Source organism: Hypanus sabinus, chromosome 15 (assembly GCF_030144855.1).
Source record: "Hypanus sabinus isolate sHypSab1 chromosome 15, sHypSab1.hap1, whole genome shotgun sequence".
Taxonomy (NCBI): Eukaryota; Metazoa; Chordata; class Chondrichthyes; order Myliobatiformes; family Dasyatidae; genus Hypanus; species Hypanus sabinus.
In genome coordinates, this window is record NC_082720.1 from 71,480,752 (window position 1) to 71,507,628 (window position 26,877).

Consider the following 26,877-nt stretch of genomic DNA (forward strand, 5'->3'; position numbering starts at 1 on the left):
AAAATGAGGTGCATAGCAGGTACAAGCAGACAGAACCAAATAAGGAGCTTATGGAAAACAAGAAATGCAAGAGAACACCTAAGAAGAAAATCAGGAAGACTTAAAGAAGGCATGAATTTGCTCAAGCAGACAAGATGATGGAGAATCCTAAGGGATTCTACAGACATGTTAAGAGCAAAAGGATTACAAGGGGCAAAATAGGTCCTCCGGAGGATCAGAATGGTAATCCATGTGTGGAGCCAAATCAGATGGGGGAGATTTTAAATAAATTTTTGCAACTGTATTTACACAGGAGACGGACACAGTGTCTATAGAAGTGAATCAAAGTAGCATCAACTTCATGAACTCGTTACAGATTGCAAAGGAGGAGGTGTTTGCTATCCTGAGGCAAATCAGGGTGGATAAATCCCCAGGCCCTGACAAGCTGTTCCCTCAAACCCTGCAGGAGGCAAGTGTAGAAATTGCTGAGGCCCTAGTGGAGTACTTAAATCATCCTCAGCAACAGGAGAGGTACCAGAGGATTGGAAGGTAGCCAATGCTGTTCTGCTGTTTTAAAAAGGTTCTAAATGTAAACCAGGAAATTATAGGCCAGTGAGTCTGACAGTATTTCTGGGAAAGTTACTGTAGGTATACTAAGGGACCTGATATCTAAGTATTTGCATAGAATGGACTGATTAAGGATAGTGAGCATAGCTTCATGTGTGGCAGGCCATGTTTAACTATTCTTATAGAGTTTTTTGAAGAATTTGCCAGATAAGTAGATAAAGGGATGTTGTCTGCATGGACTTTAGCAAGGTCTTTGACAAGGTCACACATGGGGGGTTGGTCAAGAGGTTCAGTTGCTCAACATTCAAGATGAGGCAGTAAATTGGATTGGACATTGGCTTTGTGGGAGAAGCCAGAGAGTGGTAGTAAATGTTTGCCTCTTTGACTGGAGGCCTGTGACTAGTGGTATGCTGTAGGGACTGGTGCTAGGTACTTTGTTGTTTGTCATCTAAATCAATGATCTGAATGATCAATGTGGTTAACTGAATCAGCAATTTTGCAGATGACATCAGGGTTGAGGGTGTAGTGGACTGCGAGGAAAACTATTGTGGCTTGTAGAGGGTTTTGCATCAGCTGAAAAAATGGGCTGAGAAATGGCAGATGAAATTTAATGCAGACAGGTGTGAGGTTTTACACTTGGGTAGGACCTACTAGGTCTTACACAGTGAACAGTTGGGCACTGAGGAGTGCTGTAAAACAAAGGGATCTGGGGACACAGTTCCATAATTCATTGAAAATGCTGTCACAAGTAGATAAGGTCATAAAGAAAGCTTTTGGTACGTTGGCCTTCATAAATCAATGTATTGAGTACAGGAGATGAGATATTACGTTGAAGTTGTATAAGATATTTGTGAGGACAGATTTGGAGTATTGTGTGCAGTTTTGGTCACCTACCTACAGGAAAGATGTAAACAAGGTTGAGAGAGTATGGAGAAAATTTATAAGGGTGTTGCTGGATTTGAAGAACCTGAGTTATAGGGAAAGATTGAAAAAGTTAAGACTGGATTCCTTAAAATGTAAAAGATTGAGAGGAGATTTGATAGGGGTAGCAGAATTATCAGGGGTTTAAATAGGGTAAATGCAAGCAGACTTTTTCCGCTGAGGTTGGGTTGGACTGCAACCAGAGGTCATATGTTAAGGGTGAAAGGTGAAATGTTTAAGGGGAGCTTAACAGGAAACTTCTTCATTCAGAAGGTCGTGAGAGTGTAGAATGATCTGCCAGAACAAGTGGTATTCCATAAGTTCCTCATTTGTTCCTATCTGCCTATGCCTGTTATGCACCTTTTTTTCTCTTAACCAGGACCTCTTGAAAACCAATGTTCCCCGCACTTGTTACCTTTACCGATTATTCTGAGAGGCATATATGAGCTTTGTACCCTCAGAATTTTACCTTTGAAGGCTTCCCACTTACCAAGTACACTGATTTCAATGTTTAAGCGAAGTTTGGCTAGGTACATGGATGGTAGGGGTACAGAGGGCTAAGGTCCCGGTGCAGGTCGATGGGAGTAGGCAGTTTAAGTGGTTTTGGCATGGACTAGATGGGCTGAAAGGACTGTTTCTGTGCTGTACTTCTCTACTAATCTTTGGCTCTATCAATCTAATACTTCCCTTCTAATTAACTCTCCATTTTCAATCATCCATATATCTGACTAAGAGTTTCTTAAATGCCCCTAATGTTTCTGCCTCTACCACCACCCCTGGCAGTGCATTCCATGAACCTACCATTCTCCATGTATAAACCTTACCCCCAATATCACTCCTATTCTTTCCTCCAATCTCCTTAAAATGATATCCCTTTGTATTAATCATTTCTGGCCTGGAATAGGTAGGTATCTGAATAAGTATCTACTTTCTTTATGTCTCTTATCATCTTGTATACTTCTATTAAGCTTCCTTCATTACAAAGAGAAAAAACCTTAGCTCACTCAGCCTGTCCTTATATCCAGGCAGCACACAGGTAATTCCCCTTAGCACCCTTTCTGAGGCTTCCTCATCCTTCTTATGAAAGAATGGAACACATGTTGTATGTAGTTTCATGGAACTGCATAACCTTGTGGCTCTTGAACTCAATCCCCAAACTAATGAAGCCTAACACACCACGTGCCTTCTTAACCATCTGATCAATGTGCACAGAAACTTTGAGCAATCTATGGACGTGGACCCCAAGATCCCTCTGTTTCTCCACCCTGCGAAGAATCCTACCATTAACTCTGTATTCTGCCTTTGAATTTGACTTTCCAAAGTGAATCACCACATACTTTTCTGGGTTGCAACTCCATCTGCTACTTTCCATCCCACCAATGTCCCATTATAGGTTATGATAATCTTCTAAACTATCCAGAACTCCACCAACCTTCACATCATCTGCAAACTTACTAACCAACCCTTCCACTTCCTCATCCAAGTTATTGATAAAAATCACAGAGAGCAAAGGTTGATATTGTGAGCTTTGTCTGGATCTTAGACACTTGGCTACCTCCCTAAGACATAGAAGAAAACTATTAGATCCAACAATCTAAGCTATCCCAACGAACAATCCCAGGCCTTGACTACTTTTTTTTTCTTTGTGACCTATTCTCCCACAGTTTTATTATCCCCAAAATATACCACACAACCATACTGGTCCAATTTATAGTGGACAATTATTCGACCAACCTATATATCTTTGGAATGTGGGAGGGAATGGGAGCACCCAATGGAAATCCAAGTGATCACAAAGTGCTCCCTGACAACACTGGAGGTCAGCACCAATCCTGGATCACTGATGCTGTGGAGGCGGCAGTTCTTCGAACTGTAAGGTCCTGATTTTCAAACAATCTTTTCCTCAGCATGACCAACGTTGTGCTGATATATGGAGAGCCATGAAAAATTCCAACATAAATATCCACCTTCTTTTGAAGCTGGTTTCCAAGAAAAGAGAAGCAGTTCATATTTTTCCAGATTGTCCTCGTGGATGGGTGTTGTTATGCAGGGGTCTGCATCCAAGCGTTTCTGGTGAAAATCAAATTGGTCGCTGGTGGCAAATGATTGCTGAAGAAGTATCACATGGTTACATTGTCAATGGCTCACTGCTAATCACTGAGCAGACGGACTGGGCAGTAGTTCATCAGATGATATCTGCCATGGTTTTTCAGGAACTGGACATTCTTGGCCAACTGTCTGTATTGATACTGATGTTTTAACCATACTGTGGCAGTTTAGCTGGAAATGGAGCTGGTTCAGAAACACCAGTCTAGTTTACTACTTCTGGGAGTTGTTACGTTTCCACAGTTTTTTCCTTCATTCTGTCTCAGCCATCTCTGGCTATCACATGAAGTGAATCAAGTTGGTCAAAAACTGGATTCTGTAATGACAGGGATTGAAAGATAGATCATACACTATTTTTTTCGGACTGAGTGTAGTTGCAAATGCCTCAATCTTGGCTTTGGAACTCACCTGTTATTTCTGTCATTGATAAAGCTGCGGATCTTCAAAGAACCTGCTCCTCCCATCGGTACACTTATAAATGCAATATGACACTTTATAAATTGACACTGTAATTTGTAAAGTGCATAGGAGCATTATATGGATGAGGAGGGTGTTGGAGATACCAGAGCATTAAGCAAACTAAATGCTGCAGATTAATTAATTGCCATTAATGCTTCTGGTTAAGCCTATAACAAGTTGAAAAAATATTTAGATAAAATTGTCTGAGTTGTAGCCCTGCATTTAATTAATGTAACTGTATGCATCCTCTTTCCCAAGATGACACTAATTCAAGAGTGCTGCACAATATTGCTCTATAGCCTACATACTACAGAGAGAATTAACAAGAGCTTCAATTACTGTTGCTCGTGCTGGAACATCCCAGAGAAAATATAAATCTCATACTCAAAACTTGTAATAAGAGCCTGAGTACCTCTCCTGAGGATTCATTAAATCAAAGCTTCAGAGTTCTAAGAGAGGAAAATGAAGATCACTATATTCCAATAACTCTAGAAGAGAACTCATGGCACTTTAGAACACAAAACAAATTCTACACGTTGAGTTTCAGATTCCTAAGCACATCCAAAGACATGATTTCTTTGTCCCTCTCCCAGTGAACTCCTGAGTTGGTCATCATCACTGGATAACACAGTTTGGCATCAGTTTCTCTGGGGAAATTTGTTACCGTCCCGACCGTTAATTCCTCTTATTATCCTAATCCCCTTTTCCCCATGTTCTCCTGGGCTCCTTGATTGTGGCACCTGATTCTCTTCTAAACCTGCTGCGTAAAATCCCCGGCTTTGCATCCACTCGTTGCCAGACCGTTGCATCAGTCAGTATGGTAATTAACCTTCCCGGCCACTTAGGATTGTGTATTCTGAATTTTACTTCAGTACCGAGGTTTATCTGTGAAACTGTGTCGCTCCGTGTTAAGAACAGTTTTGTCTGCCGCTTGCCTTTCTACGCCCCATGTCAAGTTAAGTGTTGCCTGCCGCCTGTCTTCCGTTCACCGTTCAGCTCTGGCAGCACCCTGTGTCAGGAAAAGTTTTGCCTACCTCCTGCCCCTCTGTTCACCCGCGCGGTTTGCCTGTGTTAATTCTGTCTCTCCGTGTTAATAGGAGCGTTGCATGCCTACTGTCTTTCCAATCATCCTTCCACCTGCTGTTCTCCTCAAGCCACGCTCGCACCCTGGTCTGCATCCCTGCTCTGCCTCGTTCCGCCACCTGTCAACACACTCCGTTGGCTCGGTGGTTAAATGCTACATTCCCACCATAGCAACCCAGGTTCGATCCCCGGTCAAGTCTCCCTCTCTCCTTGGCTTTCCTCTTCCTAGTCCTTGCACCCCGACCTTCCCTGTAACCGTTAATAAGCACTTTAGATTACTCTAGCTCCGTGCCTGTGTCCTGCGTTTGGGTTCGCCCCATTCTATTGCAACAGAATTAGGAGTAGGTAGTCAGTGCATGTCTGGCCAATGACACCCACATCTTGAGAAACCAAATAAATGAACAAGTAAATAACCCATGACACATAATAAGCAGAAATTTCCATTAATGGTTAGGACATCCCTAAATATTGGGAGGATTATTGCAGGTTCTCTTATAATTTTGATCCCAGGTCATTTACTTCATCTCATAAACAGAAGAGATTCTGCAGATGCCAGAAATCCAGAGCAACAAACACCAAATACTGGAGGAACTCAGCAGGTCAGGTAGCATTCATGGAGAGGAATAAGCAGTCAATTTTTTGGGCTGAGGTATTCTTCTCCATAGATGCTGTGTGAACTACTGAGTTTCTCCTGCATTTTGTACTTGTTGTTCATTTACTTAATCTCTCCTGAAGCATCTCCCTGAAAGGGAATCCATGTTTGCAATCTCAATGTTTTGAATGATCTACTGCACTTTGTTGTTAGTCAGTGACATTTTTTTAGTGAGTGACTTTTATTAAGACCACTGTACCATCATCTGACTTCCCTGCTGACTCACCCGTTGAAACCCTAATTAATTCTTCTTTTCTTCCTAGACTTGACTATTTTCACAAACTTTGTGTTGGCTAATCTCTTCTTACTTCCATTAAACCTGATCTTTATCATCCATGTCTTGGCTAGCAAAATTTGCTCACATTAACTCAAAGTTAAGCAACACTGCAAATTTCAAAATTTCTTTCTTTTCACATCCTTCCATGAGCTTGCCTCAATATATCATGTTAAATATTTCCCTTCTGATAAACAAAGACCATGATAAGACCATAAAACATAGAAGCAGAATTTGGCCATTCGGCCCATTGAATACATTCTGCCATTCCATCAAGGCTGATATATTATCCTTCTCGACCATACTCTTCTGTCTTCTTCCCATGTCCTCTGACACCTTTACTCTGTCAAACTTCACTTTGAATATACCCAAGATATTCTGTAGCTTACACAACCATCTGTGGCAATGAATTCCTCAGATTTACCAAGCTCTGGCTAAAGAAACTCCTTTTCTTTTCTGTTCTAAGGGGATGTTCTTGTATTCTGAGGCTGTGCCCTCCCCACTATTGAAACCATCCCCTATCAAGGCCTTTCAACATTCAATAGATTTCAATGGGATACCCCTCATTCTTCACTCCCAGTATCATTCTCATAACCCTCCTTTGCACCCTCTCAAATGTCAGCACATCCTTTCTCTGGTAAGGTGCCCAAATCCACTTATTTATACTCATATGTAACTAGGTATTCTGCTGCCAAGCCCCTCAGCTTTTGAGTCTCCACCTATCTTTACTTCTTTAAACCCTTCTTTGAAGCATTTGAGCAAGCTTTCAATCATTTGGCCTATTAGCTGCTTATGGTTCACCACCAGATTTTGTTAGCAAATGAGCTACGAACATTCTTAGAACATTACACTATGAAGTAAATATGACATAGATTCAATAATTACTGTTGGCTATGTTATTGAACTTTAGATCATCATCTGAATCATGACCTACTTATTGGCAAGGTTTACTGCCTGTCATTTAGAGCAGTAACAAAGGTCCTCTATCCCTGGTAATGTTCAGGACTTCCTTCATCATGTCTGTAGCTCAGTTTTCATTACTGCCATTCAAGTCCCAGGCGGAGACTCAGGAATACGGTCACACTCGGGTGTAGAAGGGCTCTTCATCGCTGTTTCTGCAATGGTTTTGTTTTACTAGTCAGGGTTGTTAGGCCTGAGATGAAACCCAAAGCCTGAGGGTATTGTAAGGTAACTTTGTATAATTCTGAATAATAGAGGTAGGCTCCATAATTGCAAGAAGTTTCTTCAAAACTATTTAAAACCTTTTATAAAAACATATGTTGATTTGCAATAACAGAGGAGATGGTGAACTATTGTCAGAAGAGAACAAGATTTTACAATATAATGAGCATAATTTATAAATGAAGCTCACAGAATTATTACAGTTTGCATATACTGCAGAACCCACTTAACTAATACAAAAGCAAAATTATGTGGATAATGAAAACAAAACCAGTCTCTATGTCTTTTTTATTCCTGCTTAGTTACAGCCCTTAATATTAAGCAGTATAGGATCAATAATTAATTGTGTTTGATGTTTTTCAGTAGAATAAATATTTAACACCACATGATAAATATTTAATGTATTACCCTGATGAACAATCATCCCTCAATCAACATTATATTAAATCCCAGAAAATCTAGTCATTATTGTATTGGCGAGAGAGGTGGCTGTCCCCAAATTGGTTACTGAATTCTGAACATCACAAATGATCACAAATCAAAAGTACTTCAAGTCTAAAATGCATTTTGTATGGCTTGAAACAGGGCTATTTTTTATCTAATATTTAGTTAATACTGGTTAATCGTGTTTAATAAAATGGTCCATGAAATGGAACACAGAGATGTTTAGTATAGGACTCTGGCTCCCCAAACTATGAGTCATGTGTGGAACAGCGCCACGATGGCACCACATTAAGTGGATAGAAGCTATAGACAGTAGTCTTCTTAATTACACTTACTCAAACTCAACACTAGCTAAAGTAATCAGTTTGCATGAAAGGAGTTATAATCCTGGCTCCTCATTGGTTCAAGTGTGATGAGGGCTAATAATGTTCTAAGCCATAATAATGTTGTAGCCCGGGGGAAAAAGTACACACTCGGGACAACTACTTTTTCGGGTTTTAATTCCTTTATCTGTTTTAGATGTTTAAGTGCCAGAAGAGGGTCTTAAAACAAAACGAACAAACTTTACAATCAGATCCCATTGTTACAATCTCTGTTTAACTCTTGTGTGTCCACCAATTGCATATGCAGTATAAAAATACAAAGAAAATCGCACAAAACTAATACAGTACTAATACAGTAGTAGCAATTCTGAAGAAGCACAATACAGACAACATTAGAATCCCCCCCAACCCTGTACCTTTTACAAAGCAACGAAAAATGTAAGCGAATACATCTCATATAAGACGTCTACTACTTTTTAGTACACACACGTGCTGAACCCCCGAACGGAGACTAAACATTCACGTTACGCGGTTACATGCACAAACAGTCATGATACAATAAAGTTAGACAAAAGGTACACTTTGGCACAACTTTTACAAGATATTGCCTGGTAGTTAAATTACAGGAAGACTGACCTGCTTGGCTGGTGAGGAACTTTGCAAGCCACGCTATCCAGCGTCAAGACCTTTACTTGTGAAAATCTAAAGCGTTCACGTGTAAAATATGTCAAATTACCAGTATTCCGGGTTTGCCAACAAGCATAAACGAATTCACATGGATATTGTAAATTAATGCTCACCGTTCCTCACCATTCCTAGCACCTCCGGGGGAACTTGATTCCAAAGCCCCACCAGCTCCTGCAGCAGAAAGCGAAATGTTCTCCCCACTATCCCGTGCGTGTGTAATGACATCACCACCTCCACTTAAAGGCACAAACACCTACTGTAGCATTACCTAGATGAATGTCTAAGTACACTTTTAACGAAACTGAATAGCATTCGATAGTCACCCGGTTACAATAATAATAATAATCATTATTTTTATTTTAATATTGTCAATTGTACTAAGCACCAAGTGGAAGGCATGGTAGCGTAGTGGTTAGTGCGCTGCCATTGCAGTTTGGGGCGTCGGATTTTGGAGCACAATCCGGTGTCATCTGTAAGGAGTTGGTACATCCTTCCAGTGGAATGCGTGGGTTTTCACCATGTGTGCCCGTTTCCTACCATGATCCAAAGACATACCAGGTAGGTTATAAATAGTCCTGTGTCCTGGTTAGGGTTAAATCAGGGTTGCTGGGCGGCATGGCACAAAAGGCCGAAAGGGCCTATTCTGTGCAGCATCTCTAAATTAATAAATAAATAAATAAATAAATAAATGGCTTCCTTTACATACTGTTCATATCGATCAAATCATTACACATTGCATTGACATAGAACAAGGTAAAACACTAACAAGGAAGAATAAAGTGTAACAGCTACAGAGAAAGGGCAGTGCATGAAAGATTATAATGAGGTACATTGTGACATCAAGTGTTCTTCATTCAAGTATCTGACAACACCGGACAGCACTTTTTTTGAAAGTGTTGCTTACTCAAAATTTATTTTCTGTTTATGATAGACCACGTAGGTGAACACAAATATAATTTCAGACTACTTATATCATGCAGGACTTCCGAGAAAAAAGAAACTTTTATTGAATAGAATGCATTTACTTGCATCATGGTGCTGATATACTTTGCAATAGTTCAACTAAGCTAAAAAGGCTTTGTTGATGATTTTCATTTGTACACTGTTTCAATGTTCATCAATAATCAGCCAACATTGGCAGATTCCTGTTGCCCTGATACCGTTTCTCCAGAACCACAATGTCCTGGTCAAACCTCTCACATTACTCATCACCGACAACACCTGGATTTGCAGTAAAGGAGTCTAGGTGGAAGTGCAGAACATGAATCATTAGTGACATGTTGCACTTCATAGCTTTGTATGCCTGAAGCATATTGTCAACCAGCTGTACATAGTTTGGTGCTCTGTAATTGACAAGAAAATTTTCAGCAACATCTTTGAATCCTTTCCATGTGACTTTCTCCGGCACTCTAGAAGTTCTTTGAGTTGCCTGTCATTGATGACCTGTTTGATTTGTGGACCAATGGAAAATGCCTTCCTTAATCTTGCTATCAGTTATTCTGGGAAAAATTCTGTCTCAAATATCAAAATCCTTCACGGAAACCTGTCCTACCATGCAGCATTCACCCTGCCTAAGCATGCACAGGTTTGAGATAGAAAACTTCTCAGCATACATTGTGGGCAACATTTTGATTGACTTGAATTATAAATTGAAATGAAAAATATAGGCAATTTTAAAAACATGACTTGTGATCTGGAAAGTCTATTGATGATTTTCCTGATCAGCAGCCTAAAATCCATAAGCTACACCCGAAAGAATTCAGAAAACAAATCTTTGTTGTCCATTGTAACATTGGGATGGAAGCTGTCTCACCATCTGGAGAGATTACAATGAACCCAAATAAATAAAATAAATTGATTCTCTCTGATAATTCAACTTCTAATTTTAACCAACCTTTACTTAATTGAAAATAATACCAATATGTGATATTACTCTTGTGGATTTTCCTTCATGGTTTGTTCTTAGTGACAATTCTCTCATGTGATTGGCTGCTCAATTACCATGATGATAACAATGCTGTGGAACACCAGGGACTCTTTGTAATGTCCTCTGAAGCAACAAAGATCCATAGATGTGAAATCCACACAAAGAGATTACTTGGTCTCTGAGAGCTGCTTCCTTCCACATGGTTGCAAACTCATCCATTCATCAGAAACCACAAATTCCAGTTCCTCTGGGTGAGGAGCATCAAGGCCCATGAGAAGCAATTAAACATTTATGGCAAGCATTAACAATTTACAATGTAGACAATAACATGAAATTGTACTGGTACTGATGGTAACATGAGAGGAAGTCACTTACAGTCTTTCAATTAATTAAGTGGGGAGGGAAAGGGGAAGAAATGTCATAAAGTGATAACCTTTTCCATGAATTATAAAACAATCCATCAGCATTGGTTTTGAATAAGGTTATATGATCAATATTACAATAATCTCCAATGTATTACTTTATAAGAACACAAGCGTACTTACAGTATATTTGTTTTGCTTTCACTATCATTAGTTCTCAGTATTTATGCTTTGCCCTGCAGTGCAGGTGTAGGGAAGCCAAGCCAGATGTTTCTGCAGAGAAACAAGATAGGGTTGTTAAGAAGGCATATGATGTGTTAGCCTTCATTAGTCAGGGAATTGAGTTCAAGAGCCATGAGGTTAAGCTGCAGCTCTATTACAGCAGGAGAAAGAAAAGATGGGTCAGAAGGGCAATGTCATAATCATCACTGGCGATTTTAACTTGAAAGTGGTTTGGGAAAACCAGGTCAGTACTGGACCTCAAGAGTGAGAATTTGTAGAATGTTGAAAGGATTGTTTTTTAGAACAGCTTGTTGTTGAGCCCACTAGGGAATCAGCTGTACTGGATTGGGTGTTGTGCAGTGATCTGGAGGTGATAAGAGAGCTTAAGGTTAAGGAACCCTTGGGGAACAGTATGATCGAGTTCACTTTGAAATTTGAGGAGAAACTAAAATCCAACATGTCAGTGTTTCAGTGGAACAAAGGAAATTACAATGGCATGAGAGGAGAACTGGCCAAAGTTGACAGGAAAGGGACACTAGCAGGAAGGACAGCAGAGCAGCAACGGCTGGAGTTTCTGTAAAAATGAGGGAAATGCAAGACAGATATATTCCAAATAAAAATAAATTTTTGAATGGAAGAAGGACACTACTGTGGCTGACAAGTGAAGTCAGAGCCAAAGTAAAAGAAAAGGAGAGGGCATACAAGGAAGCCAAAGCTAGTGAGAAGATAGACGATTGAGAAGATTTCAAAAACTTGCAGAAGGAAACTAAGGTCGTTAGGAAGGAAAAGGTGAATTATGAAAAGAAGCTGGTGACTAATATCAAAGAAGATACTAAAAGCTTTTTTTAAGTATATAAAGGGTAAAAAAAGAGTCAAGGGTAGATATAGGACCAATAGAAAATGATGCTGGAGATATTGTAATGAGAGATGCAGAGATGGCAGAGGAACTGAATGTGTATTTTGCATCAGTCTTCACGGTAGAAGACATTTGCAATATATCAGACATTCAAGAGTGTCAGGGCAGCGAAAATTACGACTGAGCAGGTGCTCAGGAAGCTTAATCGTCTGAGGGTGGATAAATCTCCTGAACGTGATGGGATGCACCCTTGGGTTCTGGAGGAAGTAGCTGGAGAGCTTGTGAAGGTATTAACGATGATCTTTCAAGAATCGATAGATTCTGGTATTGTTACAGATGTTCCTCCACTGTTTAAGAAGGCTGGGAGGCAGCAGAAAGGAAACGATAGACCTGTTAGCCTGGCATCAGTGGTTGGGAAGCTATTAGGATCAATTGTCAGGGATGAGATTACAGAGTACCTGGAGGCACATGATAAGATAGGCCAAAGCCAGCACAGTTTCCTGAAAGGAAAATCCTACCTGACAAACCTACGGCAAATTTTTGAGGAAATTACAAGGAGGGTAGACATAGTAGATGTAGTAGCTGTGGTATACTTGGATTTTCAGAAGGCCTTTGACAAGGTACCACACATGAGGTTTCTTAGCAAGATAAGTGCCCATTGAATTACAGGGAAGTTACTAGCATGGGTGGAGCATTGGCTGATCGGCAGAAAACAGAGAGTGGGAATAAAGATTTCCTATTCTCGTTGGCTGTCGGTTACCAGTGGAGTTCCACAGGGGTCAGTGTTGGGACCATTACTTTTTATGATTTGGACTATGGGATTAATGGATTTGTGGCTAAATTTGCCGATGATACAAAGATAGGTGCAGGAGCGGGTAGTGTTGAGGAAACAGAGAGCCTGAAGAGAGAGATCGTTTAGGAGAATGGGCAAAGAAGTGACAAATGAAACACAATGTTGGAAAATGTATGATCATACACTTTAGTGGAAGAAATAAATGGGCAGACTATTATTTAGGTGGGGAGAGATTTCAAAATGCAGAGATGCAAAGGGACTTGGGAGTCCTTGTACAGGCTATCCTAAAGGTTAATCTCCAGGTGGAGTCGGTTGTGAAAAAGGCAAATGTAATGTTGACATTCATTTCTAGAGGCATAGAATATAAGAGCAGGGATGTGATGTTGAAGCTTTATAAGGCATTTGTGAGACCACACTTGGAGTAATGTGTGCAGTTTTGGGCTTATTTTGGAAAGGATATACTAACATTGGAAAGTGTTCAGAGAAGATTCACGAGAATGATTCCAGGAATGAAAGCATTACTGTATGAGGAACGTCTGGCAGCTCTTTGGCTGTATTCCCTGGAGTTCAGGAGAATGAGGGAGGATCTCAAAGAACCATTCTGATTGTTAAAAGATTGGAACAGATTAGATATGGCAAAGTTATTTCCCATGGTAGGGGAGTCTAGACAAGAAGGCACAACTTCAGGATTGAAGGACATCCATTTAGAACAGAGATGTAGAGAAATTACTTTAGTCAGAGGGTGGTAAATCTATGGGATTTGTTGCCATGAGCGGCTGTGGAGGTCAAGTCATTGGGTGTATTTAAGGCAGAGATGGATAGGTTCCTGATTAGCCAGGGCATCAAAGGGTATGGGGAGAAGGCAGGGGAGTGGAGATGACTGAAAGAATTGGATCAACCCATGGTTGAATACTTCTGCTCCTATATTTTATGGTCTTACAGTACATTTTGCATTGTTCTTCACTGTGGAAGATACCAGCAGTATGGTAGAAATTCCAGGTGTAGGCAGTCATGAAGTGTATGAAGTTACCATTACTAGAGAGAATTTTCTTGGGAAGCTGAAAGGTCTGAAGATACCTGGGCCAGATGGTGTACACCTCAGGGTTCTGAAAGAAGTGGCCTAATAGATTGTGGAGGCATAAGTAATGATGTTTCAAGAATCACTAGATTCTGGAGTGGTTTGAGAAGACTGGAAAATTTTAAATGTCACTCCACGCTTCAAGAAGGGAAAGAAACAGAAGAATGGAAACTATATGCCAGTTAGTCTGACCTCAATGGTTGGGAAGGTGTTGGATTCAACTATTAAGGATGAAGTCACAGGGTACTTGGAGGTATATCATAAAATAAACCATTTTCAGTATGGTTTCCTCAAGGGAAAATCTGGACTGACAAATCTGTTGGAATTCTTTGAATAAATAACAAGCAGGATAGACAAAGGAAATCAGTTGATGCTGTGTACTTGGATTTTCAGAAGGCCCTTGACAAGGTGCCTCACATGAGGCTGCTTAACGTGCTTTGAGCCCATGGTATTACAGGAAAGATCCTAACATGGATAAACCAATGGCTGACTGGCAAGAGACAAAGGGTAGGAATAAAGGGAGGCTTTTCTAGTTGTTTATCAGTGACTAGTGGTGTTCCACAGGGACCAATTGGGACCAATGCTTTTTACATTACATGTCAATGATTTGGATGAAAGATTGACAGGCTTGTTGCGAAATTTGCAGACTATATGAAAATAGGTGGAGGGGCAGGTAGTTTTGGGGAAGTAGAGAGGCTACAGACTCTGCTTACCCGCCTGTCATTTTGATACAATGTGTCACCTTGGATATTAAACTCCCAGCGATGATATTCTTACAGCCACATCTCAGTGATGTCCACAACAGCCCATCTCTAACTGGGCTGTAAGGTCATCTACCTTATTCGGTATGCAGTGTGCAATTAAATAAAACACCCTCTGTCTTGAACTTACCATCATTCGCAATTTTGGCCCCATTACACTTCACCTTATCCCAATGATAATTTTGCTCTATCACCTGCCTATCCTTTTTCACAGTCTCATTAAACACAGCATCTTCTTGTATACCAACTGCCCATCATCAGCCCTGTCACTCTGGTTCCTATCCACCTGCCAAATCAGTTTAAACACTCCTCAAATGCAGACCTGTCTACAAGGATATTGGTCACCCTCAGGATAATCCTCTTTGTACAGGTCATACCTTGCACAGAAGAAATCCCAATGATCCAGAAATTTGAAACTCCGCTCTCTGCACCAATTCTTCAGCCATGCATTAATCTGCCAAATCATCCTGTTCTTGCCCTCACAGATGCATATGGGCGCAAGCAGTAATCCAGAGATTACTATCCTGGAAGTTCTGCTTTTCAGCTTCTCTATATTTCCTCTTCATGACCTCCACCCTTTTCCTACCTCTGTCATTGTTTCCAATATGTACCATGATTTGCAGCTGCTCACCCCCCCACCCCTCTGCTTTAGAATGCTGTGGACCTGACCCTGGCAGTTGGGAGGCAACATACCATCCGGATGTCCCTTTCACATCCACAGAAACTGCTGTCTGCTCCTCTAATTAGGTAATCCCCTGTCACTACTGCACCCCTCTTCTCCGCGCACCCCCCCCCCCACCTTCCCTCTCTGAGCCACTGAGATAAACTCAGTGCCAGTGCCAGACATCAGGTCATTATGGCTTCCCCCCTGGTAGGTTGCTTTCCCTCCCCCCACAGTATCCAAACCAATATACTTATTATTGAAGGGAATGGCCACAGTGGTTCTCTAGACTGGTTGCCTATTCCTTTTCCCTCTCCTGACAGTCACCCAGGTACCTGCCTCCTGCAACTTAGGGGTGATTTCATCCCTGTACCTCCAATTATCACCTCCTCATTTTCCCGTATGAGCTGAAGGACATCCAGCTGCAGCCTCAGTCCCTTAACATTGTTTGTAAGGAGCTGCAATTCGGAGCTCTTTGAGCAGATGGAGTTATCAGAGAGACTGGAAGTCTCTCCAAGTGTGATAATATCTAAGGCATAATCCAGCTTCTGAAATGATAATCCTTTCACTGAACTGCTAACCAAACCAACTGCCTGGAGAAATAGTCAAAGCATAGAAGTAAATTGTGGGTGTTCTGTGAAATTGTTGCACAATACAAGGCTTTGCTGCTTAGAAAATGCATTTCACCCTCTTATGGAGGGATCAAGTTGTATATCAACCAAAGGTACATCAATCTAACAGTCAGATTCGGTGAAAATCAGTGTCAAGGTGGCCTGCTCCCCAGGATTACCGTAAGACCATGGGGTAACTATTGGACCATGAAATAACCATTCACCATGGCAACCACTGAATAAAAGGCTGTTACGAAAATGATAAGATCTATTTATTTATTTATTTATTTGCTTGTTTGTGTGTTTATTTATTGATTGAAATGTAATGTGGAATAGGCTCTTTCCAGCCTTCGAGCCACAATGCCCAGCAATGACCCAACTTAATCCTAGCTTAATCACGGGACAATTTACAATGACCAATTAACCTACCAACTGGAACGTCTTTGGAATGTAGAAGGAAACCGGAGCATCTGAAGGAAACCCATGTGGTCACAGGGAGAACATACAAAGTCCTTACAAGCAGCAGTGGGAATTGAACACGGGTCATTGGTACTGTAGAGTTCTGTGCTAACCACTACACTACTGTGCCACGAACAATATAGAAGAGTCCCCCACAAAATCGTGAACCTTGATTGAGTCCTGTGTTGCAAACGGCAACATTACTACCGTGAGGTGCAGGTGATCAATGGGGCAGAGGCTACTCTGGTGAGATTTGTTTAAAATGCTGTTGAGCGAGGGCACAACCAGTGACATCAATTTGCAATACCTGAAACACTGAAAAATGAGACTACATGGAAAGAATGCATGTCACAATCTGACCACTTTATTAAGAATCACATTTCTAATTTCATCTTAATATTATTATCAGTACTATTATTAATATGAGTACATTGCACCCTAAACTTCCACTTGAACAAACAGTGGAGGAAACTTGTGCTGCATAACAAAAACATCCTTACGCATGCAATTGATTTTAGGAAAATGTCAAACATGCACAGGGGATTTGAGCACAGATGTGCTTGAATATAGTTCCTGGTCAGTGTGATTTAACCTAGAACTGATTGATTTAACCCGAGTAAAAGCATTTCTCTGGGCAACTGCCAGGCTTGCATTTTACATTTCATCTTTTACCAATGAGGCAAACATGGATGTTAAAACAGCAGATGTGAGGATCAGCCTTATCCACTTGCACATTATACTCAAGTCATAAATTGTAACAGTTGGTAATCAAATCCAAACACAGCTCTCAACAACAGAGATAAAATAAACTGCAGATGCTGGGATCTGGAGCAACCAATAATCGGCTGGAAAAACTCAACAGGTCTGAGGACAGGAAAGGTGGAAGTTTTGGGTTCAAAACCTTGCATCGGGACCACCAGGGTAGGGGTTTCAGCCCAAAATACTGACGGCCCCACTCCTTCCACAGATGCTGCTTGTTCTTTTGAGCTCTTCCAGCAAATTGTTTGTTGCTGCAGCTCCCAGCAACATGTGAAAAGACTTAAAAATTGAATAAATTTAGTGTACAAACAGATAGACAGACGGATGCAAGGACACGTAGATAGATCTAAAAAAAGAGGGTTTGAAATGCTTCTTTCCCTCCACCATCAGATTTCTGAATGGTCCACTAACCCATGGGCAGTACCTCGTTATTCCTCTTTTGCGCTTCTTAAAATTTTTTTTGTAACTAATAGCAATGTTTAAAGTCCACACTGCACTGCTGCCTCAAAAACAACAAATTACAGGGATAATAAATCTGATTCTAATTCTCTTGAATATTTCCAGAATTTCTGCTTTTATTGTCCACCCCCAACATCCCACCACCATAGCTCTCCCAAAAAATTCCGTACATTTTCTAACAGTTTTGTGTGGGATTACTTGTTGCTTCACTAACAGTTGGAGAGCTTTACTATGTTGGATTTATTAAGGCTTTCATTGTGCACAGGTCAGACACGGCTGCACTCCATGCTCGTCGCACCCTGGGCATCGTATAGCTCTGAATGACTCCTTGAATCGATTGGCAAACATTGAGAGTTTGCTTCCGTGGCACAAAGAGCAGGGGACACATCCTGCTCCCTCACAGTGTAGACACACAGGCTCTGATTCATCCTCCTGGAACAGATTTCAATCAGAGTTAGACGCTGCATGTGAATTGCATTTTATTACTTACTGTTATTTATGCATCTATGGTCTGGAATGGAGCCTCCAAAGGTCAAAAGCTCTAAGTACATTAATTATCAATGCTTAATGCCTTGAGATTCATCTCCTTACAGGCAATACAAAACAAAGAAACCCAAAAGAGCCCATTAAAAAATGACTGTCAAACATCCAGTATGCAGAGAGAGAAAAAAAAACAAATTGTGCAAACAATAAAAGTAAGCAAATAGCATTCAGAACTGAAGTTCACAATGAGAGGCCGTCCACAAACCCTTAGCTCAGCACAGAGCCGATTAACTGACGCAGAGCAGTGAGCTGAACGGGCCCGTCCCTCGCCCCAGGCCCTGACACCCTGACCTGTACAATCTGGCCCAGCACCAAACTAGTGCTCCAGAGCATGTTTGCAAGTAGCTGCAGAGGCCAGTTCATCACAGGCACCACCCTCCCTCAATAGGCCATGTGTTGAGAAAGCGACATCCATCGCTAAAAATCACACCATCCAGGACATGCCCCTTTCTCATTACTACCATCAGAGAGGATGTACAGGAGGCTGAAGGCCCATACTCAATGATTTAGGAACAGCTCTTCTCTTCAACCATCAGATTCCTGAAAGGTGCATGAACATGTCATCATTATTCCTTTATTTTACACTTGTTATTTATTTTTGTAATTTATGTTGTTGCATTTACCTATTGGAACAAAACAACAAATTTCACAGGATACGTCAGTGATAATAAACCTGATTCTGTGCCAGCTTCTATATGCCAGCCAAGTATTTGCAATTTAAACACTGGCCCAAATAGAAGGGAAAGGCAGCATGTAGGGGCGGGGTGGGGGGGAGGGAGGGCGAGAGTCGGACTGATTTCTCTCACTCTCCTGCAAAGTTCACTCCTCTCTCCATGACGCTGAGGTAGCAAAGCTGCCCCAGCTGTTGCGTTTCATGTCGGCAAGCTTCAAGGTGATCTGCCCCCCCCACAATGATGAACTGAGACTAAGACTTTGGGCCTGCTCTGGTCTGCTCCAGGGATTCAGATCTAAGCATTCAATTTGGTTCGAAGTGCTGTGCTCGCTTCTATTCTTTGCGTGATTTGTGTTTTTTTCTCTTTCCCTGCACATTGGGAGTTGGTCTTTTTTTAAATTGGGTTCTTTCGGGTTTCTTGTTTTGTGGCTGCCTGTAAGCAGACAAATTTCAAGATTGAATAATTTATACAGTGATTGATAATAAGTGTACTTTGAAGCTTTGAATCTTTGAAATAGCTTGAAGAAACCTTGAAGAAAATTCTTCTTCCCCATCATTTCACCTTCCTTATAGGAAACCATTTGCTTTTCAGTCACTGGTTCATCCATTTTTCTTTGGCTAGGAGTTTAGTTTCTGTTGTAATGTGAGTCTTATTAAAAGTCAGTTAATACTAATCGGGAAGCTGTTGGTAGCAAGAGGCGGGATCCGGGGTTGATGGGGTTTTTACTTCCGCTCTTTTTACTCCTGGTATTCATTGTATACAGTTCCTCCACCCAGGCCGCACGAGGTACCTGAAAGCCTCTGTATTGTAAATATCATTTGCCGTCCATGATAAAGATATTCTTTTGGCCATAAAATTGACATGTGATCTTTTGTAAAGTAGAAGTAACAACAGTTTCTGCAAGCATTTTGCTTAAAAACTCATTCTCCCCCAACATAACCGAACTGGTACCAACACCACTGTAATGACATATTAGCTCTGTTTCTCCTTGAGTATTTCAAGTAATTTCAGTTTTTCTTTAACGAAAGAACTCCAAGAGTGAGGGGACGAGGTCTTGAAGGAATTTGTAATTTCCTAGCAATTATTATTTTCATAATTTGATATTCCAGGTGTACGTCATTTTTTCAGTTTTGCTGCAGAATGTTAGAAGCAAGACCCAAATTAAATACGGTATCTCAAACTATCAGCGAAGGCTGTTGATTGACTGATGATCCACCAATTACTCGTGGTCTTCACTACACTGGAACAAGTGTAAGGCAATTGTCCCCAACCACCGGGCCATGGACCGGTACCGCTTGGGAACCACTGCTTTAAGGTATATCATCTATTCACAACACTTCTCTCTGGCTTCAGATCACATAATAGTCGGTAACATTAAGACCCCTTGAAAAACTCTTCCTCTGAACTTCAGAATCATATCAGGCTATTACTGTTAAATATTCCAACACAAAAATAACAGAGTATAGTTTTAATTAATAGTTTTGGCTTTTCTGAGGATTATAAAGAACACATTAATGTTAGACAGTGAAAGTCAAACATTAAAAGCTGTGGTGATTAAGACAGATTTGAAATACAGGGTTCAAATCCACTCAAGCAAAAAAATGCTTTTGAGAAGATTCAAATGAGGTTATTAAAGTAATGAAGCATCTTGATGGACTGAACATAGACAATCTATTTCACATGGTAGGTGAGAAAGACTCAAGAGGTCATCAGTTTAAATTATAATTAAAAGGATGAATAGGTAGGTAAATTTAATCAATTTTGATGGGAGAGATGTCTGGATATTTGAAGTCGATGAAGATACATGCCTGAGGGGGGTGATGAGCTCAGATTAGTAATCATTTGGATTATTTTGTCAAAGTGCTGGCAAAGGAACAATGGCAATTAGGACACCTTCCACACTGTAAATCTCTGTGTCTGTATTGAATTACTTCATCAATTTTAATTTTGTCACTGAGCATGTAGTATTTTCATGCACACTAGAATTGCCCTTTCCAGGAGTTCTGATTGATTTCATTTAGAAATACTTCCTCTAAGCATCAGCTTGGCTTAATTGGAGCCAGTTTAAGACCTAATTGATGACTTGAACAGATCCAAGATGCTAAACAGGAATCCATTGTGAGTTGCAAAGATATTTGTCAGGATTCTAGTCAATATTTCCTTCACATCAACAGCATCCAAACCAGGCAATTTGACCATTCATCTAAGTTATTGTTTCTGGATCGCATTATGCAATAAGATTATTTTTTCACCTAGAAAAGAAGAGTAAATGCATTCAGAAATAAAAAATACAAAGTAGGCCACACAACCCTCAGCAATGATCCACCATTGAGGAAGATTTGACCGTGTCCTTCACTGACATTCCACTCAACTAAAGGTAACCTTTCACTCCCTTGCTCATCATGAATCTATTAGCTCTGTCTGAATAGTCAAAGAATCTGCTTCTTTGATGAAGGGAGTTGCAAAGGCTCAAAAGACCTCGAAAAGAAAATATTTCCTATCACCTCTGTATTAAATATACAAGCAATACCTTACTTTTAAACAGTGACTCCCAGATCTAGATTCTCCCACAAGCGCAAGATGCACTGAAAATCTTTGTATTGCATGCCTTCCTTTCATCACATGTTGAAGGAGAACAAAGGAGAAGCAATAACAGAATGCAGAAACATGTTTCATTTGTGGAGTATGTACAGGGCAGATAGTCAATAATGTGCAAAGCCATAACAAGATACTGTAAATTGAGCAAATAAGAGTCCAGCTTATTGAACAAGAGATCCATTCAATAGCCTTATAACTATGGCATTGAAGCTGCCCTTGAGCCTGGAGTTATGTGCTTTCATGCTTCCCAATGGGAGGAGGGAGAAAAAAGAACGTTTGAGGTAGGTGTGGTCTTTGATAATGTTAGCTACTTTTCAAGATAGCGAGAAATATAGACAAAGGAAGCATCATTTTCATATCCATCCTGCAAAGATCTCTCGGGGTCTATATGTTTCAGCCAAATCCTTTCTCATTCTTCTAATCTCCATCCTATCTAATCCAGCCTTGAATTGTTTGTAATGAATATAATTCCTTCCTTAAAAAAAGGAAAACATTATACACAGAACTCCAGATGAAGTTTCACCAGTACCTTATATATCTGAAACATGGATATAAGATCCACTCACATGAAAGAAAAATGCAGAATGATGTGGGAGAGAAGGGTTAGATTAGTGACTCCCAGTGGGGTAGGTACATGTCTTAAGGGGGTGTTAGCAGGCATAGAAGTCATCAGGGGACTAGAAAAGTTTGGAAAACACTGGGTTAGATTAATCTTGGAGTAGATTAAAAGGTTGGCACAGTGTCATGGGCTGAAGGACTGTACTCTCCTGTACTGTCTACGTATTCATGTCTGCCATTACATCTCCATGTCAGTCTGTTAACCTAATTAGCCAGCTCATTTGAGCTACCTCTGTTCTCATTCCCTTATTTAAGTTTAAAATACTAGTACTGTAGTGGACTCATTCTTCTCTCCCTCAAAATGATTCTAAATTTCAACTGAGTATCTTCATAATGAGGTCAGTAATATGCGGTCCAGCACGTTCTGCTATCTAGTTAATTCCAAAAGCATGTTGCTCTAACGAACTATTCTGAAAACACTATGACATTTTCAACAAGGATACTTTCGTCCATCATTTTCCACCACTCTACACATAGATTAAAATCCCATATGATCACCAGAATAACTGTGATAAAATACTATCTATATGCATTTTTTTAACCTAACTTCAATTTATTTCCTTGTTTTACCACATTAAGTGCTAACAGGAACTTAAACTGTCTGCCACTATTCAATCTGGCTGTATCAGTTACCAAATGAAAGAAAGCAGAAAGCCTATTTTAGATGGAAACAGTTTTTTCTGCAGAGTAGGTAAGACCAAAACTACGGGGCGTAGATTTGGTGTGAGAGGGAGAAGGTTCAAAAGTGACCTAAGGAGCAACATTTTCTTGCAGCAGGTGGCAAGTATGTGGCAGAGTTACCAGAGAAAGTGGTTGAGACAAGTGGAACAGTATCATTTAAGAAGCATTTGGATAGGTACATGGATTTCAGTAAGGCGTTTAACAAGGTTCCCTATGATAGGCTCATTCAGAATGGCAGAAGGGATGGAATCCAGGGAGATCTGGCTGTGTGGATTCAGAGTTGGCTTGCCCACAGAAGTCAGAGGGTTGTTGAAGATGGGGCGTATTCGGCCTGGAGACCTGTAATGAGTGGTGTTCTGCAGGGGTCTGTTTTGGGACCACTGCTCTTTGTGATTTTTAGACGAGGAAGTGGAAGGGTGGATGATAAAGTGGAAGTCTGCAGATGACACGAGTTGTGGACAGTGCAGGGCTGTGGCAGGCTACAATGGGACATTGACAGGATGCAGAGCTGGACTGAGCAGTAGCAGATGGAATTCAATGTGTTAAGTGTGAAGTAATACACTTTGGAAGATCAAACGTGATGACAGAGTACTAAGTTAATGGCAGAATTCTTAGCATTGTGGAGGGACAGGGGGATCTTGGGGTCTAGGTCCAGAGATCCCTCAACGTTACCACACATATTGATAGGATGGTTAAAAAGGCTCATGATCGTTGGCCTTCATTAGTTGCAGGAACCAAGTTCATGAGCTGCAAGGTAATGTTGCAGCTCTATAAAATTCTATTTAGACCACACTTGGAGTATAGAGTTCAGTTCTGGTCACCTCATTGGTTCATGGAGAGTGTATGGAACAAGCTGCTAGTGGAAATATATACTGTAAGTGTGGGTACAATTACAAGGTTTCAAAGACAAGTAGACAGGTACATGGATAAGAAAAGTTTAGAAGGATATGGGCTAAATATGGGCAAATAGGAATAGCTCAAGCAGGCAACTTGGTCATCATTGACGAGCTGGGCCAATGGTCCTGTTACCGTGCTGTGTAACTCTATGATTCTATGATTCTGTAATAGTCCAACAGAAGCAAAATATGATATTGTAAGTTGGGAATTTTTTACTTCTGTTTATTATTAAGTTGCTTCCAGTAAAAAATTACATTAGGTTATTCTGCAATGCTTTCAAATCCTGACTTTAACTGTTTAGTATTATGAATAAAATTACTTTCCATTCTACATTTGCACCTTTCTTACAGATAGCATCAATGCTGAAGAAGAGAATGACAGGAGCCCAGCTGGGATTCAACTAAGCTGACAACTGACATAAACATTCAGATAAATATTGAGGTTTTTATCATACGTTATTAATCTTTCATGAGAAACTTGTATCCATCTGGTAAAAAAATAAGTTTAAGGTCTTTTATTAATCTGCATCAAATTGAAATATCCAATCCACAGGACATTAAGTTATAGAAATATTACTCGAACATCCTAAGCGAAGAGCCATGTTAAGAATCAATTAGTGTCTATCAAAGAATATCTTGCATGATTAAGGTATCCATTTTAAATGTAGATAACAGCTAAGCACAGGACCAGCGTCAATGTTGCTCCAACTTGAGTATTGAAATAAATCTAAGAAAATCCATTATATTTTCTTAATATACTATGAATAATTTACATTGGATTTTTAAACTATTTTTAAAAATGTATGATGTACCTCAGCAGACATGATATGCTTTTTACTTTTTTCTTCATCTTCTCTCTTTCCATCCAGGTCTGTTGCATCGTCGGGTGTCAGCTGAGTTTGGAGAGGTTTACTGATGATTTCTTTTTGGGTGGGTGGTTTCTTAATGATCTTGAGATTGTTGGTGTAGATGATGATTTTTCCAAAATTCAATATGTTTGATGGCTAGAAATGCAGAAAAATGCATGTAACCCAAACATATGTAGTATTACCACTGACAATAGTTAATGAATGCGACAATGTTATTAAAAGTTCTCGTTTGACGTGCTTTCAGCTGTAATAAACTCATAGGGTCTAGGGCTCTCAATTCATTAACGTTGCTTACTGCTGCACCATTTTCTTTAAATATCCAACCCCTACATGACTTTTCAAAATGCATCATCTTGCACTTTCCCTTAGGATTTTCTCTGGTAATTTCCCCACCACCTGTCTAAGGCTCATTGGCCTGTAATTATGTGGCTTATTCCTGCTGCCCGTTGTAAATAGTGGAACAACGTTAAATATCTTCCAGCATCATAGATCTCATCCAGCCCTGAATGTGTGTCAACCCTTAATGGCACATCTAGCGTCTCATCCTTCTTAGTACTGACCTGCTTCATATTATTCATGTGACCCTCTCCGAGCTCACTTTCTTCCATGTCAATCTCCTTGGTGAATAAAGATAAGTATTTTTTTCCCGCATCACTTGACCCACACAAAGACAAACCACTCTGGTCCTTAGAGGGCCCATTCTTTTCCTTGCTACCTCTTGTTTCTAATATATTTATCAAATATAAAATCTTAGTTATGGAAATCTTGGCATATGTTAGTACTCTATTAGATCAAGCCAAGGTCAAGATGATAGCCCAATGAGTAACTCAGTGGGAAATTTGTTACTGGAGTGGGAACAGGCTAACCTGAAACTGCAATACCTAAGGGCCCATTGTTTTAACTTAGGAAGGTGTGGAATGTGACATACATTTAAGGATTATTTGCAGAATTGCACAATAAAAAACAGAAGCAGAAGAGCAAATATATGGGCATCTCTGATTATCTAAAGTGAGGACTACTGCCTTGCTAAAAAAGAGATTCAGTCATATTGCAATGATTGACTTACACTGGAGCGAGGTGCTGTCAGGTCGGTGAATAGATTCTGGCCACTTCTTACACTGTACCTCCCTGCATCTTTGAAAACATTTATTCTACATGCCCTCAGGCACGTTGTGGTAGGGAATGCTGGGCGCCAGCTCTCCTGTAATTCAGCTCGTCCTCTTCTGAAGCTGTCACTTAGTTGTGACTTCAGCATTCTCCTGGGAGCCTCATCCTCAAGTTCCTCGGACTCTGACCCATCTTCATAAACCTGTTTCAGCACACGGCCACTGTAGGCAGAAGAGATGCGAAACCTCACTTTCCTCGGGTTAGATTCAAGTCTCTTTCTTAACTTATTACGGAGTTCCTCCATTCACAACTTCAATAGATTCAGCTGTTAATTCTCCAGGAGCAAAAAAAAACACCTCAGTGCTTGATTCATGTACAAGAAGTGCCATGCAGAAGCATATTGTGCTCTCCTGCTAGCCTCTAATATATAATTCAGTGATGGGATCATATATACTAGGCTGATGCCGACTAATTATACAATTACACGTTTGCGTAAGTATCTACAACACTGCAGGGCAATCTATTCTCAGGCAGCAATTAAAATGAGAGCCACTGTTACATTCATTTTGTTAATTATACATCTAAGTAATAGACCTTCAGCTCAAACATACTGCATCAATGTGTACGTGCACATATCTAATGCTTTTAAATGAACAGAACTACTCCTGTGGAGGTTTGGGATCTTCAACTACTGCAGTAACCTTTGCTACCTGGTCTACTTAAAGTTTATCGAGTCATAGAGAAGTACTGCTCAGAAATAGGCCCTTCATTCCATCTAGTCCATGCCAAAACCATTTAAACCGCCTACTTCAATTGATTGCACCGGGACCATATCCCTCCATACCCAGAAGTTTCCCCTCATGTTCCCCTTAAACTTTCACCCTTAACCAATGACCTATGACTGTAGTTCCACCCAACCTCAGTGGAAAAAGCTTGCTTGTGTTAACCCTGCCTATGTGTTCCATTGTAGACAGTCTACCACATTGGATGCCATCAGCCCTATTCACCAAAGTTAATGTAAGTCAAATGATAATGTGGCAACAATCCATTTGAATTGTTTTCATCACTTTAACGTCAAGAGAGAATGATAGGCATAAAATGGGTTGTCAACTTCCTGTCACTCATTTCCACTGATTAATCAGAGGGTCAAAGAATAAAGTGGTTTTATAAGTTTGCAAAGAAATGATACTTAGCATGTTTATCACAGTTAATTACACCAAACAGATATAACATATGTTGATTCTAATATGATGTTAGTCAACAATA

General features: G+C 40.3%; 1 protein-coding gene across 1 annotated transcript; it reads right to left on the reverse strand.

Annotated features, from left to right (window-relative positions):
• Window positions 1–17,877: 17,877 nt before the first annotated feature.
• LOC132405267 (glutaredoxin domain-containing cysteine-rich protein 2) lies at window positions 17,878–25,915 on the reverse strand. Its single transcript, XM_059989947.1, has 3 exons — window positions 25,571–25,915; window positions 24,448–24,639; window positions 17,878–18,057 (listed from the first exon to the last, which is right to left on the reverse strand). The coding sequence occupies exons 1-3, from the start codon at window positions 25,913–25,915 to the stop codon at window positions 17,878–17,880; spliced, it is 717 nt and encodes a 238-aa protein (XP_059845930.1).
• Window positions 25,916–26,877: the final 962 nt, after the last annotated feature.